The sequence below is a fragment of the Cygnus olor genome, chromosome 6 (genome assembly GCF_009769625.2).
Source record: "Cygnus olor isolate bCygOlo1 chromosome 6, bCygOlo1.pri.v2, whole genome shotgun sequence".
Taxonomy (NCBI): Eukaryota; Metazoa; Chordata; class Aves; order Anseriformes; family Anatidae; genus Cygnus; species Cygnus olor.
The window spans coordinates 4,501,824-4,525,738 of NC_049174.1; the positions used below are offsets into that span (position 1 = coordinate 4,501,824).

The 23,915-nt window shown below is 39.2% G+C and overlaps 1 protein-coding gene across 1 annotated transcript in view; it reads right to left on the reverse strand.

Annotated features, from left to right (window-relative positions):
• Positions 1–8,869: 8,869 nt before the first annotated feature.
• Positions 8,870–23,915, reverse strand: part of COL3A1 (collagen type III alpha 1 chain) — a 51,826-nt gene continuing 36,780 nt past the window's right edge. The window contains exons 29-51 of the mRNA XM_040560868.1: positions 23,760–23,804; positions 23,571–23,669; positions 23,350–23,457; positions 22,724–22,777; positions 21,700–21,753; positions 21,546–21,599; positions 20,814–20,867; positions 20,390–20,497; positions 20,160–20,213; positions 19,607–19,660; positions 18,382–18,543; positions 17,618–17,725; positions 16,190–16,297; positions 15,732–15,785; positions 15,445–15,552; positions 14,757–14,810; positions 14,536–14,643; positions 13,365–13,418; positions 13,033–13,140; positions 12,061–12,343; positions 11,469–11,656; positions 11,038–11,280; positions 8,870–10,039 (exon numbers count right to left, since the gene is read on the reverse strand). Coding sequence (XP_040416802.1) covers positions 9,893–10,039; positions 11,038–11,280; positions 11,469–11,656; positions 12,061–12,343; positions 13,033–13,140; positions 13,365–13,418; positions 14,536–14,643; positions 14,757–14,810; positions 15,445–15,552; positions 15,732–15,785; positions 16,190–16,297; positions 17,618–17,725; positions 18,382–18,543; positions 19,607–19,660; positions 20,160–20,213; positions 20,390–20,497; positions 20,814–20,867; positions 21,546–21,599; positions 21,700–21,753; positions 22,724–22,777; positions 23,350–23,457; positions 23,571–23,669; positions 23,760–23,804 — 2,409 coding nt within the window. The 3' untranslated portion in view covers positions 8,870–9,892. The remainder of the gene's footprint in view (positions 10,040–11,037; positions 11,281–11,468; positions 11,657–12,060; positions 12,344–13,032; positions 13,141–13,364; positions 13,419–14,535; positions 14,644–14,756; positions 14,811–15,444; positions 15,553–15,731; positions 15,786–16,189; positions 16,298–17,617; positions 17,726–18,381; positions 18,544–19,606; positions 19,661–20,159; positions 20,214–20,389; positions 20,498–20,813; positions 20,868–21,545; positions 21,600–21,699; positions 21,754–22,723; positions 22,778–23,349; positions 23,458–23,570; positions 23,670–23,759; positions 23,805–23,915) is intronic.

Consider the following 23,915-nt stretch of genomic DNA (forward strand, 5'->3'; position numbering starts at 1 on the left):
GTGGTTTCCTTTTTGTAGAATTCCTTCCACTGTGTCCCATATCAGTTTGTTTCCAAAGTAAAAATAGAAGTATTTAACTTTTGTTTTGTTGTGTTGCTGTTTGAAAAACTCCTTTGCAATGTGTTCACCTGAAGTATTTTACACCAAAGAATATGAAAGTATATTGAATAATACTTTGTGACAGTTTTCACAAGGTAGGTGTCGATTTGTTTGGAGTAATCACAAGAACTACTACTAAGGCTGCCAAACTTGTGTTGTCTGAGACACCAGAGATTTGTATTTTTTATTTGAAACTGAGCAAAATGTGATTTATCTGATTCCAAGTGTCAATGTAATTTATCTCTGACAGAAAACAGTTTCTGGACAAGCCATAAAGTTGCACTTTATTAAGGCAGGCAAGAATTTGTTTGTTTCCTCCTGAAAGGGCAGGAGCTTTGGAAGTTCCCTTATTGTCCATAGGCACATCCATAGGAGTTGGGAGTCATCAGATTCATGCTGTCATTATCTGTTGTTTTATTACCCATGCTGGAACACTTAGGACTTCTTTTTTACTATTATGAAATGATTTCTGTTAATATGTGGCTCAGGAGTCAGCATATCATATTGTAGCCTTAAGAAATGTTTAGATAATATTAACTACAGGGAATGATCTGAGGTATGATGGCTCACTCCAACATGCTTGGGGACGGGTAGATATCTGATGGCGATGATCGTGTCTCTAAGGGACATTTATCCAGAAGCACAAAGTAAAGAACATGTGGAGGATAAAAGCATGTTTGAAAGTTTTGTTGTTGTTGTTGTTTTTTAATTTGTGATTTTCATCATCAGAATATCATAATCCATGATTAGTATAAATGTTTTGCGAGGTTGTTGAAGTAGAAGAGTAGCTAATTGTAAGGGATATATGTTTTCTTTCTTTTCAAGTCTCTCTCTTTGCATCTCTATTTCCATACAAAATGCACAATATTTCCTCAGGAGGGTGCCTCAAGCACAGAAAGAGAGCTTTGACTAGGAAGCACCCTAAAATAATACTTTGTAAAAAACATCATTGGAGAATTGCTGAGGCAAAGCCTTGAAGTGTGAGCTCTCAGGAAACCAAAATAGTTAACTAAAGAGTCTTTGTAATGCAAATAGTTGGACATGCTTTTTTTCTGCTCTGGAATAGCAATGTCTGTTTTGTACATGCGTATTACCTCTCTTTTATTGTTTAAACTTTCCCCAAGTAATGTAGAACCTTTTTAAGCAAGGAAAGAAAAAAAAAAAAAAAAAAAAAAGGTGGGGGAGTGGATGGGAGGAGTTGGGGCAGGATTCCTCTGCTTGATGTTACTTTTCTTCTCATCTGGCCACGTGGCATAGCCTTGTATAAATACAGATTTAATTCCATGAATGTAGAATGAAAGAGCTGATAATTTGCAAAATGCTGATTTGCTTCTAAAATAGCATTAATCAAATATTAGCTATTTAGGGCATTTAGTGCAATTCTCCTGTCTTTTTTGCTAATGTCCTCAGGGATGATAGAAAAGATACTTTAAAACAGTTATGGCAGTAAAATGTCAGAGGCTGCATTTAAATCAATTTTATAATTAAAAGAATTGGTTATTGTTCTGCTTTTCATAACTGCCAGTCCCGCAGAGTGCTGTCCTCGGTGAGAAAGGAATCCCAGTGCTTCCAGTAGCTGACACCTCCCAATAGCAGCTGTACAGCAGTAGTGTGGCAAATAGTCACTAAAATCTCATCTAGAAGGTAAAATTTTGTTATCCACTACTCACAAATTGGCACTTTATGCTGAGAATGGTGGAGTTGATGATACAATAGTTTAGCTTGAATGTTTAGAGAAAGACCTATTTGGATTATTTTTTTTTCAAATTTGATTTTAAACAACTTGTCTGGATTGTTCTTAAGCTCGTATCATCACTGCTAAGCTTTTATCCCCGTGTCACTGAACAATAGCTATAAAATATGCGACTTGACTCTTGTGCAATTGTGTAGCTTATTATAGGCTTGAGACCAAGAAGAGCTTGTCTGTTGTGAGGGGCCTTATCAGTGCAATGGGATCCCATCCTTTTTAATATCTCACTGAGAAGAAAAAAGCAGCCGAGTAAGAAAAGGAGCAGCTTTGGTCTGTGGAGCTATGAGTTCTTTAACTTTTCACCTTTGGGGCTTTGATTCTATACGATAGAATCCATTTTGGATGTCTTTTCTTGAGCAGTGACTCCTAACACTGATGACTTTTATGGAGTATTTAACTTAGATTTTTACAAGTTAAATCTTTGAGAGAATATTTTCATTCTGAGGTATGAAAAAATGTGAAAGATCTTTCAGATATCTTCAGTGGGCCTTGAAGGGTCTGGTAAATATTCCCAGAGATGAAAAAGTGTATTTCTCTGCAAGCATAATGTACAAGGAATTGAGATTCAAGCATCACTGAGCCTATTCTTATTTTGCTATTGACTAGTTTTAGTAAGCTTTCATCTTATACTTTGATAGGAGTTTAATTATGCTTTCTCCAAGATGTTTTCCTTTACTGCTGCTTGAAATCTCTTCCTAATTTATTGGGAGCGGTAAGGGTCACGGAGAAGGACTGATCGTGGTGCTACAATTTATTGAGCATATCAGTCAACTTGCCCAGTGGTTTAGCTGGGCGATATTAATGCTGCTTTGTATACTGTATAATGAATAATATTATAGCTTTTTAAAAAACAGTGCTCTTATTCCTTCTGTATTTCCTGATGAGCCCAGCTCTGAATGCATGTGTCAAATGTGATCAGAGCCTTCTCACAGAGAGCTCTTTATATTGAGCAGTTCTGTATGCTTAATATGTGCGGCAGAAAAGGAATTGATGGTTTAATCCTGCCTGAATAAGACAGGTTTTTTGGCTTGCATTTTTGGATGTATGCACCTCAGTTATAGAGTGACTGTGAAAAGGAGTTTACTTTTAGCATGAACTGTTTGCCCTTTTAAAAGGCAGCTTAAGGTATCTCCCCTCCACTGTCCTTCCTTACAGACCTTTTCAATTCTCCCTGCTCTGGCACTGCCCTCTAGCTCAGTGGTTACTCTTGTCTCTGAGTGTATGGGACCAGAAGTTCAAATCTCATGTCCTCTCCCTCTCAAGCTGCTTCCTTAACTATTTGTTAGCTTCTTAGTAACTACGATAAACATTTGACTTTAAGTTTTTAATGCTGAAATCATTCTGTAGAGTACCAGGGTACTACACAGCAGTAGAAGAATGCACCAAGCAACATGGAAATTTAAGAAAGGAAATTTGATAGCATTGTATCTAGAGGCAACACAATCGAAGTCTGCAGAGCATAGCAATCAAAGAGAGGAGAATGAGGAAAAGCTTTTCTCTGTGAAGGCAAGTAAAGAGTCTAAAAATGGATTAAAAGCAAAATGTATTATTTTTCTTATTACTGCTGGGTAAGGGCCCTGAGGTTTATTTCATCTTCTGTAATTGGCTGAGATTGAGCAAAACAGTTACTAGACTGGTAAATGTGGGAAGAGTATTGCACGCTGAGAGGTGACACGGTTGAAGAATATGAGGTATGTGTTGGAAATTAGAAAAATAAGGAAGAGTTTGAAGCTCTAATCACAGAATTGAGGTTGGAAGGGAGCACCTGAGAACACCTAGTCCAACCCTGCTCAAGAAATCATCTATATTAGGTGTCCAGTCAGGGTTTGAGTGTCTCTGTGGGTGGACACTGGGAAACCTGTACCAGTGTTTGAACACCATCACAGTAAAAAATAAAAAATAGTAGTAGTCTGGCTCCCTCATCTGCATTCCCTCCCATCAGCTATTTATACACATGGATGTATAAATTCCCCAGAGCCCCAGGCGAGCCTTCTGCAGGCCAAACAGTCCCAGCTCTCTCTCCTTCTCCTATGAAAGATGCTCCATCATCATTGTGGTCCTGTGCTGGACTCATTGCAGTAAGTCCGTATTTCTCCTGTACAGGGGAGCCCAGAACTGAACACAATGCTCTAGGTGTGAGCTCAGCAGTGCTGAACAGGCAGGCAGGATCACTTCCTGTGACCTGCTTAATTTGATTTAGTTTAGTCAAATATCCCTTGGAAGGCTCTCGGAATTTCAGATGAGATTCCAGAGGGAATTCCCAGTTCTAAAACTGGGTAAAAAATTATTCGAATCCTACATGAAATTTAAGAAAGTGATTAGGATTTTCCAGACAGCAGAACCCGCTATACAAAGGTGGCCTTCAGCAGCCTTTTGCTCAGAAATGTGCAAGGTTTTAAAATAACAGATAAGATAATTTATCTACTCACTGACTAAATCTCTCAATCTACAGATTAAATTTTTTTTTTTTTTTTTTTTCAGGAAAGGGAGGATACCCTAAAGGCTTAATACTTGCTAGACAGTTGGACTCAATGAGAGTCCAAAACAGATGCAAAACTAATAGCAGAACTAAACATGAATGTAGAAATAGCAATGCAAAGAAAAAGATTCCCCATCAAGCAGGAAAATACCATACAGAAAACAAGGTAAAAATTATAATAGAAAATGATGGTGTTATCACACACCCCTCACGACAAAAGGTAAAAGCAAACCATCAGTTCAATACATTAAATAGAAATGCTAAAGAAACTGTGGAGCCATAGACCCGGTTAGTGTGTTTATGCTAGAAAAAAATATATGATTTTGATTCTGGATTACCGTGTCCAGTAGATCATTATTTTATTGCTATGAGTTTAAAGATTTTGTTAAAGCCTGTGACTTCATGCAGTCATAGATATGGGTACCATAAAGTTAGATTCAGTTTCTTAAAAAGTATATCATCTTTAGCCTACATGTTTTACTTGTCTTGTAGTTCAGTAATTTAGCTACTGTTAAAATTGGAGGTAATGCTTATTAATGTATCAAATAGCATGAGAACCATTATGAAGAATATAATGAGTTATGATTAAGAGCCCTTGACTGCCCCAAAAGCATATGTATGGTTGCAAAGGGAAAACTAAGTACAAAAGACCAGCTTTCTTGTGAAGTTGTTACTCACTCCTAGGAGCTGATTATAGGAAAAAATAAAATATCTTTAGGAATAGATAAAGAAACCATTGTTTGTTTGTTTGTTTGTTTTTCCGTGAGCAGAATAAGAAAGGACACAGTGTCAAACATGAGGAACAGGACATACTGTGGTAAAACCAGTGAGTTTTGGGGAGGACCTGAGCAGAATGATGCAAAGATTAAAACTGAGATGCTTTATATGTGTACCCAATATAGGAGAAAATTCAGAGAGACTAATTGCTAGTATACCTCTTGTGCTATCGTGTATGCTTTACCATTTGTTGGGAGAAGATCTGGGAAAGTACTAAGGTATCGTGCAACATTCTAATTGAACCTAAAGCTATAGAGGAGTTTCTTTCATTCTGTCCCCTGCACCTTAATTTCTTGCACATTTTTGTTTCCTTGTGGTTAGAATAAGAAATCATCTTTTTTATAAGTTCTTGCTCAAGGTTTCTCTAAATAATAATATTTCATAATCATTACAATCTATTGTGTTCTCAGTTTTGAAGATGGAGCACTATCAAATGTTTCTATTGTAGACTTTATTCCTTAATTGAGATATAGTTATGCATCCTCCAGAGAAAACTGCAGCCTTATTTAGGAATGGAAGTGCAGAAAAAACATGCAAGTTTGTGTCTGACAAAGCATCAAAGAACTGCCCTTTGACCTTAGTCAGCTGAGTCAAAAATCCAGCTGGTTGTAATAAAAGAACACTTTTGTAGTTCTGGAACCTCCAGTCAAATATTTTTCCCTGTATGGTAGGGAGCAATCTTCCCAGAGACACAGAAACACAACATTCACGGAACATTGTGACAATTATAGGATCCATCATGGTAATTTAGGAACCTCTGTCCTCTAAGGAACATATATTATTCTACATAAAAAATGAGTAAACCCAAAGCATTTACTGCTGCCATATCAACTCAGCCATTTCCTGACAGCAATCCTATTCTCTGCCTTGCAGATGCAACCAAACGAACAAGGAAGCATCAGTAGGCTTTTTCGGGTACCTTGGAGGTACTGTAACAAAGACAGTAAAGCTGAAATGTGAGTCATGACAAGAATATTCACAAAACCCCTCAGGAATTGGAACTTGTTAACTGTGTTCTTAATGCATATGAACATGGACCTGAAATTCAGCAACAAAATGCAAGTTTTGATCCTTAATCCAGAGGTGTCCATGGCTAAATGTAAACTGAAAGGAGACTATGCCGTTTATCTCATGCATCTCCTCTGGCAGTAATAGAGCAATTTTGAATGAGCATAGCTTTGTCACAGGCAACGTGGGGCAAAAGAAAAGAGGATGACCGCAGACCTGCTAGGCAGGAGATGTCACAAGCAGAGTGGCTGATGTGATGGGAAAGCAGCAGGGCAGGTTACAGTCAATGCTTCCAGAAGACACCCTTTAAGCTGTAGTTATTGCAGGACAAAGTATGGGTAAGAAGACAAGAGCACCAGGAGTTTTTTCTATGAGACTTAATTCATCCTGGAGTGGCAATCCCTCAGCACAGAGTGGATGACATCTTACCTCCTCATGGTAAGCAGGTGGGCAGAAACAGCTGAGAAGATGTTATGCTGAGAAGGTTCCCTATCTCCCAAAATATCCTTCAAAATATCTTTCTCAGTACTTTAAATCTAGGTTTGTAGATTGTCTTTAAGATCATGAGATATAATTACAACCACATGCTGAATTAAAATGCTAAATATGAGGAAAAAGATTTCATACACTTTTGTAGCCTAGGATTTGTGCAACAAGTGCCTCCTTACTCACAGTTCTGGAAGAGAAGCACTTAATTTAAAAATCATAACCTGTCAGACCTGATTTCTTTCCTGTGCTTTCTAAGGTGACAAGACGTTTATATGATTTTTCAAAGAGCCACTAAGGTTTCTGTCTTGGTTGAAATGGGTGTGTTATCCATTGCAAGCAAAACATTCTTATTTGGTGACCCTAGTACAAATTGAAATTTATATACCAAATGAAGACATGCTTGAATATGTGCTAAAATCAATTTAGAGCTTGAAAGCAAGTGTTGGTGTTTCCGTGCATCTTTGAAAGTTCTCTAATTGTTGTAACCTCTGCAAAATGGGGTTATTTCCAGAACTGCTGTAGTCTGTGATCTTGATGCGCTTGCTGTCTATAGTGGTGAGTAACGGTGCTGCTAGCCTTAAAGTGTCAGATAAGATTTATTATTATTGTTGTTGTTGTTGTTGTCATTGTCATATTGTTATTATTATATTTACCATGTAAAATAAAAATTGGAGCCTTTTGCAGATTGATACAATAAGAGTAAGAAATGGGACTAGAAAGCTAAGTCTTCCAAAGGCTATCCTTATTTTCTAGGATAACTCTTTTTTATTAACGCGGTCTATTTCATATTTCCCTTGTCTCAAAGGCCTTCCTATAAAAGTGCAGAAGTATCAGAATCAATATTGGCCTAATTAGTGACCTTCTGGAAAAAAATGAAGGTTATTTGAATTAAGTAAATTACTTATGTTGAGTAATTGTTAGTCGTCATACACTCAGCCATGGTAGTACTGGAGATTAGAGGCTATTTTTTTTTCTGCCATGTTGATTGAGAACAGGCTTTTCCAATGCATTTTTTCCATCAGCTAGCATTCTTACGAACTGCTTTTGTAAAAGTTCAGTTCCAATTATTAGACTTCCCACCATGTAATGTATGTCAGACTAATATTACATGTAATTCTCATCTTCCACAAACGGTAGCTATTTTCATCGTAAAATGGGGAGTTTTCCTGTGAGAGCCAATTTTTTTTTATGAATTGCTGGCACTATTTTTTTGTGTTGTAAGTACAGTCATGTCTGCATTGATACTGTATTTGTGCTGGCAAAGTCTTCCTAGACCTTCACTGCTCTGGTTCTGTGTGGGCCTGTCCAAATTCTGTGAAGCTAGAGCAGGCCGGTGTCTTGGCTCAGCCCCAAGCCTAGTGAGGTTTCTTAAAAAACCTTCAGCATTTCTCTACTTATTTTTCCTGCTTGGTCCAATCTAGAAAGTATTTTCAGAGAATGCCAGATCTGCAGTCATCAGTAAGAGCATTTAAGACTTTATAATTTTTTCCCTTAAGTTTTGTTGTCTAACCTTGTTGTAGGAGGGGCCTTCATCACCCTGGACTCTGAGATGATGCATGGTGGTGCAGTAATTCTGGCTGTTTGTTCTGGATCCTCTTTCATGCTAAAGACTGAGTCGCGTCTATCAGCATCTACCTCTGGGAGAGGTTTCACAGCCAGGATTCTGGTGTGCGGCTAATTTCTTTCTTCTGGCCTGAAGCTCAGACACCATCAAAGTATTGAGGTAATTGCAACTACTTGAGCTTTTGTTAAGGTCAAGGGATGACTGAGCTGTGCATCTCTATCAGCTATAAACAATATGGAGCTGCTTAGATTGTCAGCTGTATCAAAATAACCAATGCCACTAGCCTGCACTGTAAAAGACCCTTGGGCCATTTTATTTAAGCAGCCTACAACGGCCTGTTTAGATTGAGGCATGGTTTTGAGGGGAGAAGTAATTAAGCTCTTGTGTTTCCTCCAAACTGAACTGTCTAGGTGCATGGGTACTGTTTTGGTTCTTTCTGTCAGAATTGAATCCAGGCTGATAGGCAGAGAAGTTCACCGTGCTTGAAAACATAAGCCTCTGGAAGAAGAGTGGAAAAAGTAAGAAAATTACATTGTATGATGCCATAAATTGCATTCCTTAGGATTACAAAGTTCTCCTTTAAGCAAAATTATCTGAGAAAAACAGTTAAAGTAGCACAAGAGTTGTGTCCTACCTTATTAATTTGTTTGAGGAAAAAAGTACAAACAGTAAAATTAAAAAGTCAGTTTTATGAAACAACAAGGAGTTTTATTAAGATATTTTATTATGTGTCTCTGTAAGGAATAGACCAACAACCACATAAAAGCTTACAAAGATGGTTAACCTTCAACACTATAAATGTGTTAATGTGAAAAAAGAAGTTCACAATTTTGCTTTTTTATTGACTTTTACAGAGTGAAGGGAAAAAAATTCTGAGTTATGACATGCCAATGACAATCTTTGACAGGAGACATTTACAATTGCTTTTAATCCTTTACTTTTTTTTTTTTTTTAAAAAAAAGCAAGTCAATAACCCTGACTTGCAGAGTTAGGAGTGAAAAAAATACATTAGCACCATCATATTAGTCTTTTACACTTCCCTAATTTTAGTGGTCTTGACCAGCAATGACAGGAAAGTAGAGAAGCACCTTTGATAACAGAATACAATCCAACAATAAAATTACGGTGACAACTGCCATTAAGGTATTAAACTCTTAAAATACACTGTACTTTTTCACAGCTAATCAGTACAGAAATAACACAATTTTGTACCAAATGATTCCACTGACTTAACCAATGGGTTTAATGTGTTTTGACTGATTTGATGGAGATTTTTTTTTTGGTTTGACTCATCAGACATCCCAGTTTCTGTCCATGTTGAGGTAGTTGAAACAGGGAAGTCTTTCTAGCTTTATGGACTGCATCTTAGAAAGAAGGGTAAACTTTGGTACTGGGAGCAATCAGTGCTTTGTAAATTGGCTAACATTCAACTAATAGAACACAGTGTTGTTTTATTAAGTGTTGAAGTTTTATTATAGCACCACGGAGACATGTTCTGAAGATGGAATTTGGTTAAAAAAAAGAGCAAAAAGCATTTTTACTGTACTTTGTGTAATAGCGAAAAAAAATAACCCTTGATATCAAATTAATTTTCCCCCAGAAATTTTGTTAATAAATAACTGGGATACAGATGGTCATCTGTACTAGCTGACAAGGTTAAAACAAAGGAGCACAGTTGGAGTGTGAATCTGTTTGCTGGGGTTTCAGAAAGAGCAGGATCTTCGATTTATAAGAAGCAGACCGGGCCAATGTCCACGCCAAATTCTTGATCAGGACCACCAATATCTATGGGTGCAATATCAACCACAGGCAACCTCATTGTCTTGCGTGTTCTGTATTCAAAGACTGTTTTACCCCATTCACCAGTGTGTTTCTGTGAAATGAAATAGGTAGAAAAACATTAGAAATCAATGTTGGGCTATACAAGAGTTATCCTATAGTTTACTGCATTTTCTACTTTAGCTTTCCATATTAATTTATTCCCTTCAGCATCATAAAAACAGCCCACAATCTCCTTAGAAATTAATACATTGATAGACATTCTTAATTTCTGGTCAGACACTTCTGTGGTATTGTGGTGTTCTAGACATTTCTGCTAAGAATGGATGGGATCCTTGATGACAGTTGGGTCCTCTGGAGCAGTGCCCTGACTTAATACTGAAATACGCTTGGTGTGCTGAGAGGTTGTACAAATGGCTACGCAGCTTGGAAAGTTGTTTTCGCCACAGGTAAGAGTGCTAGCAGTAATGAAGTAGCTCTTCATGTTCATATTTTAAAAATGGTCACAAAATGGCTGCAAAGTAGATGCATGCAGGTATCCTTGTATGTTGCTAATCTACAGGTTGTTAGTGTTTTGGGATCCTAGCAGGAGGCAGAAATGATATCTCGTGTTTAGTATTTGTTACTGAAAAGGCAGCAGATAGTGAGAGATGAGCATGCTCATTTATGTTACTGTTTTTCTCCAGTACTTTCTGCTGCAGTGAGGGAGGCACAGTTGAATATGCAAAATACTAGGGTTTGCGCATTCCCATAATCATAGCCTGTGCGACTGGCTTGACTCCGCTAGCCTTGAATTTCTTGAATGACTGAGATGATTCACTTGCTGCTGCTGTTAGTTTTAGAGTTGACATGAGATTGGGATCAAAGCTTGGTCCCCACGACTTCACTGTGGGCCTCTAAATGTCTTTGGCTCTAGAGCAAGATGTCTGTAAAGTACAGATTTAATTGGGAGCGTGTGCAACTTTCTACAGTTTTAACTGTGTCCTTTCCAAGGACCAAGATCTTTCAAGGCTCTCCCCCCCTTTATTCTGGGCCTAGTACTCTAGCAGGAGTTATTTATTAGACTACCATAGTAAAGTCTTGTTTACTTACAGTACAGCCGTCTTCCAGAACTGCGTACATGTATTTGCTGTTTCCTTCAGCCTTGATCTCACTTTCCACAGAACTCATCAGCTTCAGAGCTTTTTTAACGTTTCCGCTGGCTTGATCCATGTAGGCAATGCTGTTCTTGCAGTGGTAGGTAATGTTCTGGGAGGCACGGCTGGAGAGGATGCGGAGGAATGCCAGCTGAACTTCTGAGACATCCTCTGGAAGGTCAGGATCGCCGTAGCTGAACTGCAGAGCACAAAACGTACGCAAAAGGTTTTCATTTAGTCATGCCTAGAGCTGGTTTATATAGTTACTATTTACCCATTAAATGTTTAGTTCAGTTTAATTTCAGGATTATTTCTTAGCAAATTGTGATGTATATGAGTACATTATATGTACTACCTTTTCGGCTACTAACAGTGTTAATTTCTCACCTGGAAGCCTCCATTCATAGACTCTCCAAACCAAACATGTTTCTTTCCACTGTTTTCACTGGTCCACCAGTTCTTCCTTGGCACAGTGCTGGGGGTAGCAGAGAGGCATGTCTCACCAGTTTCCATATTACAATATACTTTAATAGCATCCATCTTGCAGCCTTGATTAGGATCAATCCAGTACTCTCCTACAGGTGGTAAAAAAGAGTGTTCAGGGACTTAGTATATTTGGAGAAGAATGCGACTGTATGACATTAGGCTTATTTCTGTTTCAGAAAATAAGACTATATAAAAATACACTGATTTTATGTGAATAGTGTAAAAAGACTTAAATATAGAACTTTTTTTTTGAAAGGGATTTAAAAAAATTTTCACTTATAAGCATGTAAGGAGTGAATTGAAATCAGTGTATATACTGTGTAAATGCAGGGTATTTAAATGATTATTGTGTTTACCAACTTTATCATGACATTTGTTGAACAAATTAAATACTTTTTATAGCATGTCTCTGAGTATTTAAATATTCAAAGACAATAGTATTCAGGAAAGATCTAGATCTGCTACCATTAGCGCAAATAAAAACTTAGCATACCACTCTTAAGATCAGGATGGCAGAATTTCAGATCTCTGCAGTTACGAGCTGGATTCTTTCGTGATCCATCAGGACTAATGATGTTTTCAATCTGGTTGTTGATTGATTTCATTGAAGACATGATGTCACCCAGGTTGATCTCATTTTCTTTTGGCTCATCTCGATATTCATATCCATAGCCTACTGGACCTTTTTCACCAGCACCCAGGGAAGCTACACCACCACCACAACATGGACCAGGAGGACCAGAAGGCCCAGGAAGACCAGGTTGGCCTGGTGGACCCTAAACAGAAACAGTGGAACATGATGCTGAGTAGAGATCACAGGTTAAAACTATAAATCTGTGTGAATCCTAATCTTAAAAAAGAATCCTCATTTCATTTACTTTTTTTTTTTTTTTATAATGTCACTTGCTATGAATAAATATGTTAGACATTACAGGAAAATATTTGTTTATGAATAAATATTTGTTAGACAAATTTTCTCTTCCTAAACTTGGAATTTTCTTTTCCTGATTTTGTCAGGCTGTGACTGTCCTCCTTCTACTTAAGCTTTAGGAAGGTGGAACCCTTTTCACCAAAATCCAGAGAATGGAGTATTTCTTGGCTTTGTAAGTAGTGCCATAAGCTGTGCTGGTGACCTCTGCAGTGCTGGTCTCTTTGGAGGAATTTAAGAAAGCCCTTTTTTAAGGCACAAAGGGAAGCTGTTCTCCGAAGTGGAGATTCTATCTTCCCACTGTACAAAGAAAAGTCAATAATTATCTGGGACTAACAACACCCAACGCATTAGTAGTTACACTGAACTACAAGTTATCTGTATTTTTTTGGACTTAGCCTTGATAGCTAGATCTGTCCTACCACAAGCTCAGTCCATGAAGTACAGAATTTTCTGACGGAGATATTTAAATGGGAGAGAGCTTTTGTTTAATGAACAATCACTAAAGAAGTATTTGAGTGTGCACAGTCTACTTACTGCAGGGCCACTTTCACCTCTGTTACCACGGGGGCCAGGAGGACCAATTGGACCTGGATAGCCGCTTGTACCATCTTTTCCAGGGGGCCCAGCTGGTCCTGGGGGACCCTAGAACAAAGGTGAATGCATATATTATGGTAAAAATAGCTTACCAGATAGTCTTAATTCAAAAATATTTGTGAGAGCTTTCTAAAATTTCTGTACAGTTTATCAGGTGTTTTCTTTTTCTTCAGCAGTTGCCTGTTAAGATGGTCATTTTAAAATTATTATTATTATTTTTCAAACATGCTGAATCTTCCTTCCAGTTATGCTAAGTAAGGAGTTTTTCTTACCCTTGCACCCGAAGCTCCTGGACTTCCAATTGCACCTTGTGGACCCAGGGGACCCTATGAGGAACAGGTAAGTAAGTCATTCCAGTAATATTTTGCAACTAGTTGGATGTGCCTTAAAAAAAAAAAAATACACTGAAAACATCTTTATGATTATATGAAACACAAGTTTATGAAAGGACTATGTCAGATATGAGAAAGAATAGTTGTCACTCTTTTACCAGTAAAAGTTACCAAATGTTCTCTTATTGAAAAAAAAGTTAGTGATATCCAAAATGCAAGACAGCCAACGGACATCAACAAGCTTGGAATGGTATCTTGTATTCAAAGAGCTAAACCATGTGTTTTAAAATGATTCATCTCGTTGTCATAGGATAATTGAGAATTTATCAGACTTCTTTTTACTCATAAGTGACTCAACAGGGTAATGGTGTGTTATTAAATAGCTTTATAAAGGCGGCATTTATAGTTAAAACTTCCATATTCTTGCCATCATTGGTAGAGTAACTAGATGCTTTTTGGTTTCTTGATTCTCACTTCTATCATGCATGCTACTAAGAGTTCTTTCCACTATAACCACCTCTGTAAGTTTTTACTTGTCATAAATACCTAGGGCAAGCTTGTCTCTTACCCTTCAATTTTAGCTATTAAGAACTGTTCCAAATGGTAATGCATGTTTACAAGTCAGTAGTTTACAACTTCATGCCCATTATGCTCTGGAATTAATTACTGTGAAAGATGCCTGACAGAAGAGACATCTTTAAACTCCAAGCAGCTTTCTCTTTTTTTTTTTTTTAAATGGATTTAGATGCCTGTCTAGCATAGGTTTTTATCTCTGACAATTTAATCAGGAATAGCCTATATAAATGAATACGAAGAGTGTTTTTTTTTTTTTTTTTCTTTTTAGTCAGAAAGACACAAAACTAAAAGGGATTTTAGCAAACTCAGCTCTAGCTCCTAGCAGCTTCTTTCAGTTCTTTTAATATTTTTTTTTCAGGTTGGTTCAGGAACATGAACTTTTCAACATGTATGACAATTAAATTACACAAGTCATTTCTTCTTTGCATTTTTTTCTTTCCTCTGTGAATTAGCTAAAGCCAACTAGTTACCTGAGATGCAAACCACATACATTAAGAACACAGATAAAATTCCCAATCCAATGCAAAATACTCACAGGAGGACCAGGGAGACCAGGGGTACCAGGAAATCCTCTATGACCCTTGATGCCTGCGCTGCCTCGTTCACCAGTTTCACCTTTATCACCACGAGGACCTTGAGGACCCTTCAAGAGTAGATTTGCAATAAAAGGAGCATAGAAAGAAATGAGAAACATGACGAAACCTCAGGAAACAGTGAATGATGTGTTTTATCACAAATACTTTAAATATGACTTACAGCAGGACCACGAGCACCAGCAGGACCAGCAGAGCCAGGAGGGCCAGGCGGACCCTGTGACACAATAAGAACAAGATAGAATGGATCAGTTGCAATCGACTAGACCACCTTTTTATTTCCAGATTAGTATGTTCAAAGCCAGAAACTGTTCAGAGACAATGAAAAGCTACATACACTATATAATCAATAAGAATTTTGATCAGTTGCTTTTTCTACCAAAGTTAGTCTTACTCAGCTGCTTATACGCACTAATGCATACTTTGTGCAGAAGACTACTTCTTCAGTTTGTGAGGTGCTCAGTACACCCAGTGCTGGTGTCAGCACTTCAGAAAAATAACTTGAATACTTCCAAAATTACTTCCTTAGTTTAATAAATAAGGCTGCTTATGCTGAATGAGCATCATATGGAATGAAAATTAATGGCCTGGTGGGACGATGTGCTTTTTGGCATCTTAAGTATGTGAATTTTGAGTTTACTGTATACATAGTTATCTGCAATATAACCTGTGATGTCTTTCCACTTGATATTTTGATAAAAGTGGCCCTCAATGAGGAGAAAAGAGGGCAGGAACAAATACAGATAGCTATAGTATCAGTCTTCCAAATTTCCGCTTCTATTACTGTACGAAATGGACTTTTCACAGGAAAGGTATATAAATAAGCAGTAGGCCATTTGTTTTCGTTTTACCTGAAATCCTCTTTCACCAGCTTTTCCAGGGGCACCGTTGTTACCTGCAGGCCCAGGGTGACCAGGAGGTCCTGGAGATCCAGGAGGGCCACTTTCACCACGGTCACCCTGCAGATGGTGACAGCAAATAGAGCAAGAAATTTAATGTTCTACAGAATTTCAACGTAAAGACTGCATTCTTTGGAATGTAAGAGGATTGAGGAACAAGTTATGCGGCACAGAACTAGCTATCTATATTGCCAATATTACACAGAGATGACAATCTGAAGACAGTGTTCAGTCCTTACTTTGCCTCCTGGGGATCCATCGCGTCCAGGCAAGCCATCCGAGCCAGGGTTACCCTGGAAAAAACACAGTGTGGTACAGTTTGTTTATAAACTGGATTATGAACAACGACCATGTTTTCTAGTAAACTGAAATAGTGCTCATTGGAGCAAGGGTTTTCAAAAACGAAGTGTTTCTGGAGGTGGAGGGGCCCATAAAATATTTATTGGACATTTTATTTTGTAAGTGCATGGGCAGTGAAGTCTCTTGTTCAGTTCCAAGTGAGACAGAGACATGGTCTAGTGGTAGGAAAAGGTAAAAACAGAGATCGTACTTTCTCCTAACATGAGAAGGTAATCTGTACAGGACATTGTCCATCAGGTGCTTGAGGGAAGCTTTGTGAACCTTCAAACATAGTTACTTCCTGAGTCTTCTGTATATAACTCACAAGCTATCAGGAAGGCCTAACACATCCACTCACATCTCTGCCGGGCTCTCCAGGTAAGCCTCTTTGTCCCATAGGACCTTGTGGACCAGGAGCACCACGTTCTCCTGGAACACCATTGACGCCTGGTTTACCGTCTTCACCCTAAAGAAAGAGGGAAGAAATTTAATTGTAGATAATATGCTTATGAAATGCCATCATGTTATACATCTTTAGTGAAATATACAGTGATTATGATGGCAACCTGATAAAATGAAGTGCCAGTGTGACTTTGGTGATTTTGAATACTTGGAACAAGAAAAAGAAAACAGCTTGTCCAAACTTTCTTTTCATCATTAGTAATATTTATGCAAGACCATTGTACCTGAGCAATGTACTTTACCATTTTCTCAACTAGAAAACTAGTAGGTGTGTCTCTTCTTATGTGCCCAAAAACAATTGCTAAAGCATTTAAAAAAAAAATGACCGTCTATCACAATATTAGTGGTACAACACAAACCAAGCCTCACACCTTCTTTTCTGGTGGCAAGTGTAAGTATTTTCCTGTTTGGGTTGTAAGTTTAAGCAAGAAGCATATTGGGAATTAAGCAAAGATAAACAAGTGGCAGTAGGCAGAACTGTAACTTAAACTCTCTCAAGCAGTGGTTATAGCCCATTACTCTCCTTAAAGGGGCAATGCTTCATAAACTGTGGCAGGCTCAGGGCAGTGATCACTTCCCTTGGGAGCCTGTTCAGTGCCTGACCACCCTCTGGGTGAAGAACCTTTTCCTAACACCCAGCCTGACCCTCCCATGGAGCTGTTACAGCTCCATGCTGTTCCCTCGGGTACTGTCACTGTCCCCAAAGAGTGGGAGCAGAGGGGCAGGCCCTTATCTCTCATGAGGAAGCTGCAGGCAGACACGAGGCCTCCCCTCAGCATGCTTTGCTCTGGGCTGAACAAACCAAGGGGCCTCAGCCACTCCTCACACACCTTGTCCTCTAGACCCTTCATCATCTTTGCAGCCTTCCTTTGGACCCTCTCTAATAGTTTAATGTCCTTCTTATACTTTAGTGCCTGAATCTGCATACAGTGCTCGAGGTGACGCCGCACCAGCGTAGAGCCGGACACTCCCTTCCCTCAGCCAGCTGGCAGTGCTGTGCCTGAGGCACCTGAGGGTATGGTCGGCCATTTTGGCTGCCAGGCACACTGCTGACTCACGTTAAATTTGCTGTCTCGTTATATACTTCTAAGTAATCTGGTCCAAAAGTCTTGGTATTAGAGACTAAAGACAACCTCACATCCCATAGCTGTACAATGGATGTTTTAAAGCCTGACCTTATGGTTGTAAATGCAAATAATAATGGGATTAAAGAGCATTAAGAAGTACAACATATTAATTACTGTGACTCTAGACTATTTTTGACTGCTGGATTACACTCATTACACTAATTCGGAGGCTACCATTTCAGTGAATGTACGCTCACCTTGCTACCGGCCATTCCAGCTGCTCCAGGGAGGCCACGCGGACCTGGCAAACCCGTGTTACCGCGGCTACCAATGATACCTTGAGGACCGGGGTCGCCAGGTGCCCCCTGTTTAAGAGAAAGGTCAGTCAACACTGTGCGTCTTTGACATTCAGGAAGGTGGCTTCTGGTTCTTGATCATAGAATCATTAAGGTTGGAGAGGTCCTCCAAGATCATCTGGTCCAATCCTCACCCTACTACCAATGTCACCCAATAAACCACGTCCCTAAGCACCACATCCAAACTTTCCTTGAACACCCCCAGGGATGGTGATGCCACCACCTCCCTGGGGGAACCCATTCCAATGTCTGACTGTACTTTCCGAGGAGAATTTTCTCCTAATTTCCAACCTAAACCTCCCCTGGTGCAACTTGAGGCCATTCTCTCTAGTCTTATCACCAGTTACCTGTGAGAAGAGGCCGACCCCCCCAGCTCCCCACACCTTCCTTTCCAGTAGGTGTAGAGAGCAATAAGGTCTCCCCTGAGCCTCCTCTTCTCCAGACTAAACAACCCCAGTTTGCTCAGCCGCTCCCCATAGGGCTTGTGCTCCAGGCCCTTCACCAGCTTCGTAGCCCTTCTCTAGACACGTTCCAGAGCTTCAATGTCCTTCTTGTACTGAGATGCCCAAAACTGAACACAGTACTTGAGGTGTGGCTGAGTACAAGGGGACAATACACAATCCCTACCTATTGGTATAACAGGCCCTAGCTTGCCACGTACTCACCCTTTCTCCACGAGGGCCTGGTGTCCCTTTTTCACCTGGTGGGCCAGGCTCACCTCTTGCTCCAGGAGATCCCGAACTGCCAGGAGGACCAGCATTACCAGGGGGTCCAGGAGGCCCATCCTTGCCAGCAGGCCCTGCATTACCAGGGGGACCTGGGCTACCCTAAACATTTTAAAAAGAAGCACATGAGCTGTAGTATCTGAAACAGCGCTACACACTTACTGCATTGATCTTTCCTCACAAAAGCAAATCAAACTTGGTTTGTTGCCTAAAGGTAGAGTTAAGGCGCAACCCCTATGCACCCAACTCTGACCTGGTTCTTATAAAGAGAATTAGTCCCATTGTCTACTGCTTTCAAGCCACATTTTTTTCTCCCAACTGTCTGGACATACAATTTGCATTTCACAGAATCAGAATCACAGAATCATTTAGGTTGGAAGAGACCTCCAAGATCATCTAGTCCAACCGCTGACCTAACACTAACAAGTCCTCCACTAAACCATATCACTAAGCTCTAAATCTAAATGTCTTTTAAAGACCTCCAGAGATGGCGACTCAACCACTTCCCTGGGCAGCCTATTCCAATGCCTAACAACCCTTTCAGAAGGCATAAGGAAACACCTGCCTATTTGGGATGTCCAGTGGTTGTTATGCATCCAAGACAGGATGCACGTTCCTTATCCAAGGCTCTGCCACAGAAATTCTAAATAGTAGCAGTCCTAGCTGATTTCTAGAGTCACTCATGCCAGATAACTTTACTGCTATCGCGAACGTGTGCTGAATGATGTTTTTCATTAAAACTCTTAGCTTAGATAATCAATGGGAAGAATTGCATTGACTTTAATGTTAACGTTAAATAAAACCCTACTTATTCTTTAGCAATATTTGCATCTGTCATTAACTATAAAATTGAAATAAAATTATTTTATTCAAATAAAATAGAAGTTTTCTCAGGTCTTAGTTACAGTACAATGAATAATTTGTAATTTTTATTAAAAAGGGATAAATACATCTTATTCTTTGTGTTTGCTTAATCTTTAAAGCAAATAAAAACAGATTGATTTTTTACAGAGGGAGAGTAAACTCTCTTTACTAGAAGTTTTTCTCTAAGCACAAACATCATATTGAAGATAACTTTGATTGTGCACTATTCATATCAAGGTACATCCAGATTAATCAAGATTAATAAATCTAAAGATATCTGCAAGGTAAGAATACAACCTACATTGTTACCAGGGGGACCAGGTAGACCACGAGCACCAGGGAAACCAGCAGCACCCTGTAAGACATCAATAACAGTTTCTGAAGATTAGAAAAATGGCAATTTATCCAATTAAAGTCAGCTATTGTACAGAAATCATTTACTTATATTTGTTTTTTTTTAATAAAATCTGAATTAAACAGCCTGCAACTGACTATCAACTCTGTGAGGAATTTCCCCCCCATACCTCATGGTAAGGTCCCACATGTCCCTCAAAGGTGAACTAATCATCTCTGAGAAACTTGTCATAGATATCATATAAATCTGATAACTGGTGAGATAAACCACTTTATAGCTTTGTGTTGTTGTTCCAAAAGCCATTTTGGCACCTTACTTATATTAAAATCTATGAAATCCTGCTCACAAACGCCTCAGCCTTTATTACTAGTTGTGGAAGGCTTTAGTTATTCTTGAAATACAAATATTAAAGTCACTGAAGGCCTTGTGGTTCATTTACATCATGTTTGGTTTAACAGACAGAACCATTCATCAGTTACTAAATCAAAGAAACACTTACGGGGCCTCCAGGTGATCCACGTTCTCCTTTTGTTCCTTGGGGACCAGGTGGACCCTAAATGGAAAGAAATAGGTAAAGCAGATAATGTGAAAAATAAATAAGAAACTATAGGCTGCACCATTAAGTTACAGGCAGTTTGAATGCTTGCACTTAGGCCAAGCCACCTGGAGGCTGAGGGAGAACTGAAGAAGTGTCTCCATTTGGAGCAGTAAGGAACAGCACATACTTACTGGTGCACCAGGGCCGCCTTGTGGACCTGCAGCTCCAGGGGGTCCAGCCTCTCCTCTTAGACCAGGTGGGCCTCTCTCTCCTTTCCCACCAGGTTCACCATTTTGGCCCTGTAGAAAAATTGTATTGTTATATTATGACATGACAACAAAACAATGCAGACAATACCACTGTAATGAGAAACCTTATCTAGACACTCTTCTGAAGGGATGACCTTTATTGGTCTACTGGTATGGGAAGGGAAGGGTAAAGAAAATGTAGCTTTTTGTGTGACTGAGTACAAAAAAGAGTAGCAAGTAAATTAAATGTATGCAGTAAGTATTAACATTAAAGTGGTTACAGCCAAGTCTTTCTGAGATGAAAATTAATTTAGAGATATGAAAAACTGATAATCATATTCAATTGCTTTTAAGTATTTATACTTACTGGAGCGCCAGGGAAGCCAGCAGGTCCAGGGAGACCTTGTTCTCCTCGTTCACCCTGTAGATAGCAACAAGTCAGCAATGGAAGATGTCAGAAAAATAGGCTTCATATTAGAAGTTAGAGAACACTCATGAATACAGCTGAAGTTTCTTTGCCTTAACAGGGGGAGGATCGGGGGAGGGTTAGGGTAGGGGAACAGATGGACACATGACCAGACAAAAGGCAAACAACCAAAGCCAGCAGTTGCTCCTGAGCTCTAAAAACAACTGTTCAGTAATTATATGATAACTGTCTAAAGTGTGACAAACTGATCTCAGTTACACTTGTATAAACCCTGATCACAGTCCATGTTGTTTCTTAGATGCAACTGAGAGCCACAAGTGGTTTTATTAGTCTAAAATATAAGAATATATATATATTATTTTTTTACTTAACCATAAGGCAAGATGGAAACAAATCAGAGACATCCCTCTGCTTTATCTAGCAACTATTGGTTCAAACTCTTGCTCTGATCTGTCATTGCAGCCCTCCAATCCCTTTACAACGTTAAAAGCTTTGACTTTCTGAAGCTCTTAGCACGTGTAAATCCCAAGAGTCAGAGAGCTGAATGTACTTAGTTTATTATGGACTCAACTGAGTGTGTTCTTGATAGGGACAGTTTACAACATGGGTGTAAACCTGTACAACCAGGCTAGATGAGTAAAGTTACGCTGGAAGAAAACGACTGTCACTTACAGGACCGCCACGGGAACCCATTGGACCTGGGGCACCTGCTGGACCAGTCTCTCCCTGTAAGGAACAAGAATGATTACCAGGATTTCCTCCTCTTCCCAGGAGACAGTGATGCTACTGTTCATGGTATTACACATCTTTATGGAGGATACTTTACCTTATCTCCAGGTGGGCCGGCAGGACCAGGAGGACCGATGGGACCAACATTACCCTAAACAATTAGAAAATAATTAATTTTGTATCAAAATATGACGGTGTTATCTCATCTATTTTGATCAATAACGTGTTTCAGTGCAAACATGTTCATAATGATATTTAAATGAAAGCAGCTCTACAGTGCCAGCATGTAGTTGCACACTACATTTTGGAGTGATATACTGACATCACACTATTTTGTGATGTGAGACATCTCCAATTCATTTCTCATTATTTTTTCCACCCATATAAATCTAATCCAAAGCCACTTGAAGTCAGTAAGTCTCTTTCAATGGCAGACAATAAAAGTCACCTATTGCTCTAACTTCTTATATAGATAATTGGTCCATATTTCTCTGGGATAAATTCAACATCTCTTGACCAATGCCCTCATATTTTTTTTCCTTGAGAATTGGATGTGTACCTTATGGTTTGAAATCTATTTTTCTACTTCCTCCCACTCGTACAAGCTGCGTTAATATTTTTGCTATCCCTTATTATTTTGATGTATATACTGCTTGCATGTACTTGTTGGATTTATGTATACAGTTCAAGTGCATATGCTATATAGACGTATAAATATATCATACATAGTAAACTGTAGTCTGTATGAGAGCCCTTGCTGTCACAGTGTCTTTTTGTGCTTCATTATAACCAACATTCTTCTCAGTTGGCTAGCTTAAGGAAGCTAATAACATTTTTCCTACTTCTGCAGTGGGACAGTACTTTGGAGGGAAAGCACCAATTAACTATAATCTTATACTTGCAAAAACTGTTATATCTACTTGGGCAGCCATGATCACAAAGAATAGTAGTATGTCTAATTTAGTTCACAAAACCAGATTCACACAGCCAGAATGAAATACAATGGGGCTACTATTTTACCTCTCCTAGATCGTATTTATTCACTGTAAGTGCACTCGCCTTCTAAGCGTAGACTGTATTAAGCTAATTCATAAACTGTTAGAAGTTGAAAGACTACTCACCCTCTCTCCTCTTGCACCAGGAAGGCCATCAACACCTTTGCCACCAGGTTCACCCTAGCAAGCAGAAGATATAAAAAGCATAAGCAAAAAGCAAGCAAAAGACAAAACAACAAAAACAAAACAAAAACAAACACAAACAAACAAACAAAAAAACACCACGCATTACTGAGGAGAGCATCTCCTACTGAGGGTATCCAAATAACCATATTTCCTTATTGTGGTCATACAAATCTGAAACAAGATGACATTCTGCGCAGTATTCAGCATCAGATACAGAATACTTGGATGCAAAAACTCCAGACTGATTCAAAATGGAGTCCATACTACGGGCAGACAACTTGGCATAAACTATTCTAGTTGTTTATTAGCTTCATTGGACCTGTTTTGTTTTATCCTTCCCTCATGAGACGAAGCAGAACAAAATAGCTAGCAAATTACATCAGCTGTAAAATGCTGTATTTTAAAAATGTATATGGTCCATATAACACTGCTAAATCAACAATACTGCACAATCAGTACCTCTGAAATCAGGCCAAAAGTGAACACGTGAACAAACCCCGTGCCTTATGGGAGGCTGACACTGAGGTAGCATAAAACTGGCAGGGTGCGCGAGATGGGTGCGTTACCTTATCCCCTTTCGGTCCAGGACTTCCAGAAGGTCCTCTTTCCCCAGGCATTCCCTGTAAGCCAGGCAGCCCTGTGCCTCCAGGGGCACCAGGGGGGCCAGCAGGACCCTAAAGAGTGACAAAACTAATTAGAAAAAGGAGAAAAAAAAGAAAAAAAAGCATTGTGGGGCATGACTGAATGCTGCACACAGCAACAGGAAGGCAGGCAAGTCTGTGGGTACCTTGGCACCTTCTGAGCCAGCTGGACCTGGCCCACCTCTCGCTCCAGGAGGTCCTGGAGGACCCTGTGCACCACGTTCACCTGGAATACCATTTTCACCCTGTGACAAAGAAACATGTTATTCTTTGTTGTCAGGTTCATAATTGTCAATTTATTAATGTAACTGTAGAAATGATGCTGTATGATTTACCTTGGGGCCTGGGAATCCAGGTCCTCCAATATCACCTTTTGGCCCCTGTTTATGAGGAAATAAACACAAGTTATCCATGCACTTTATTTAATAAATCTGCATTGTAAGGTTGGCACCCTGTTTGTCCCTCTTATTATCCCTGAAAACAGATTTCTC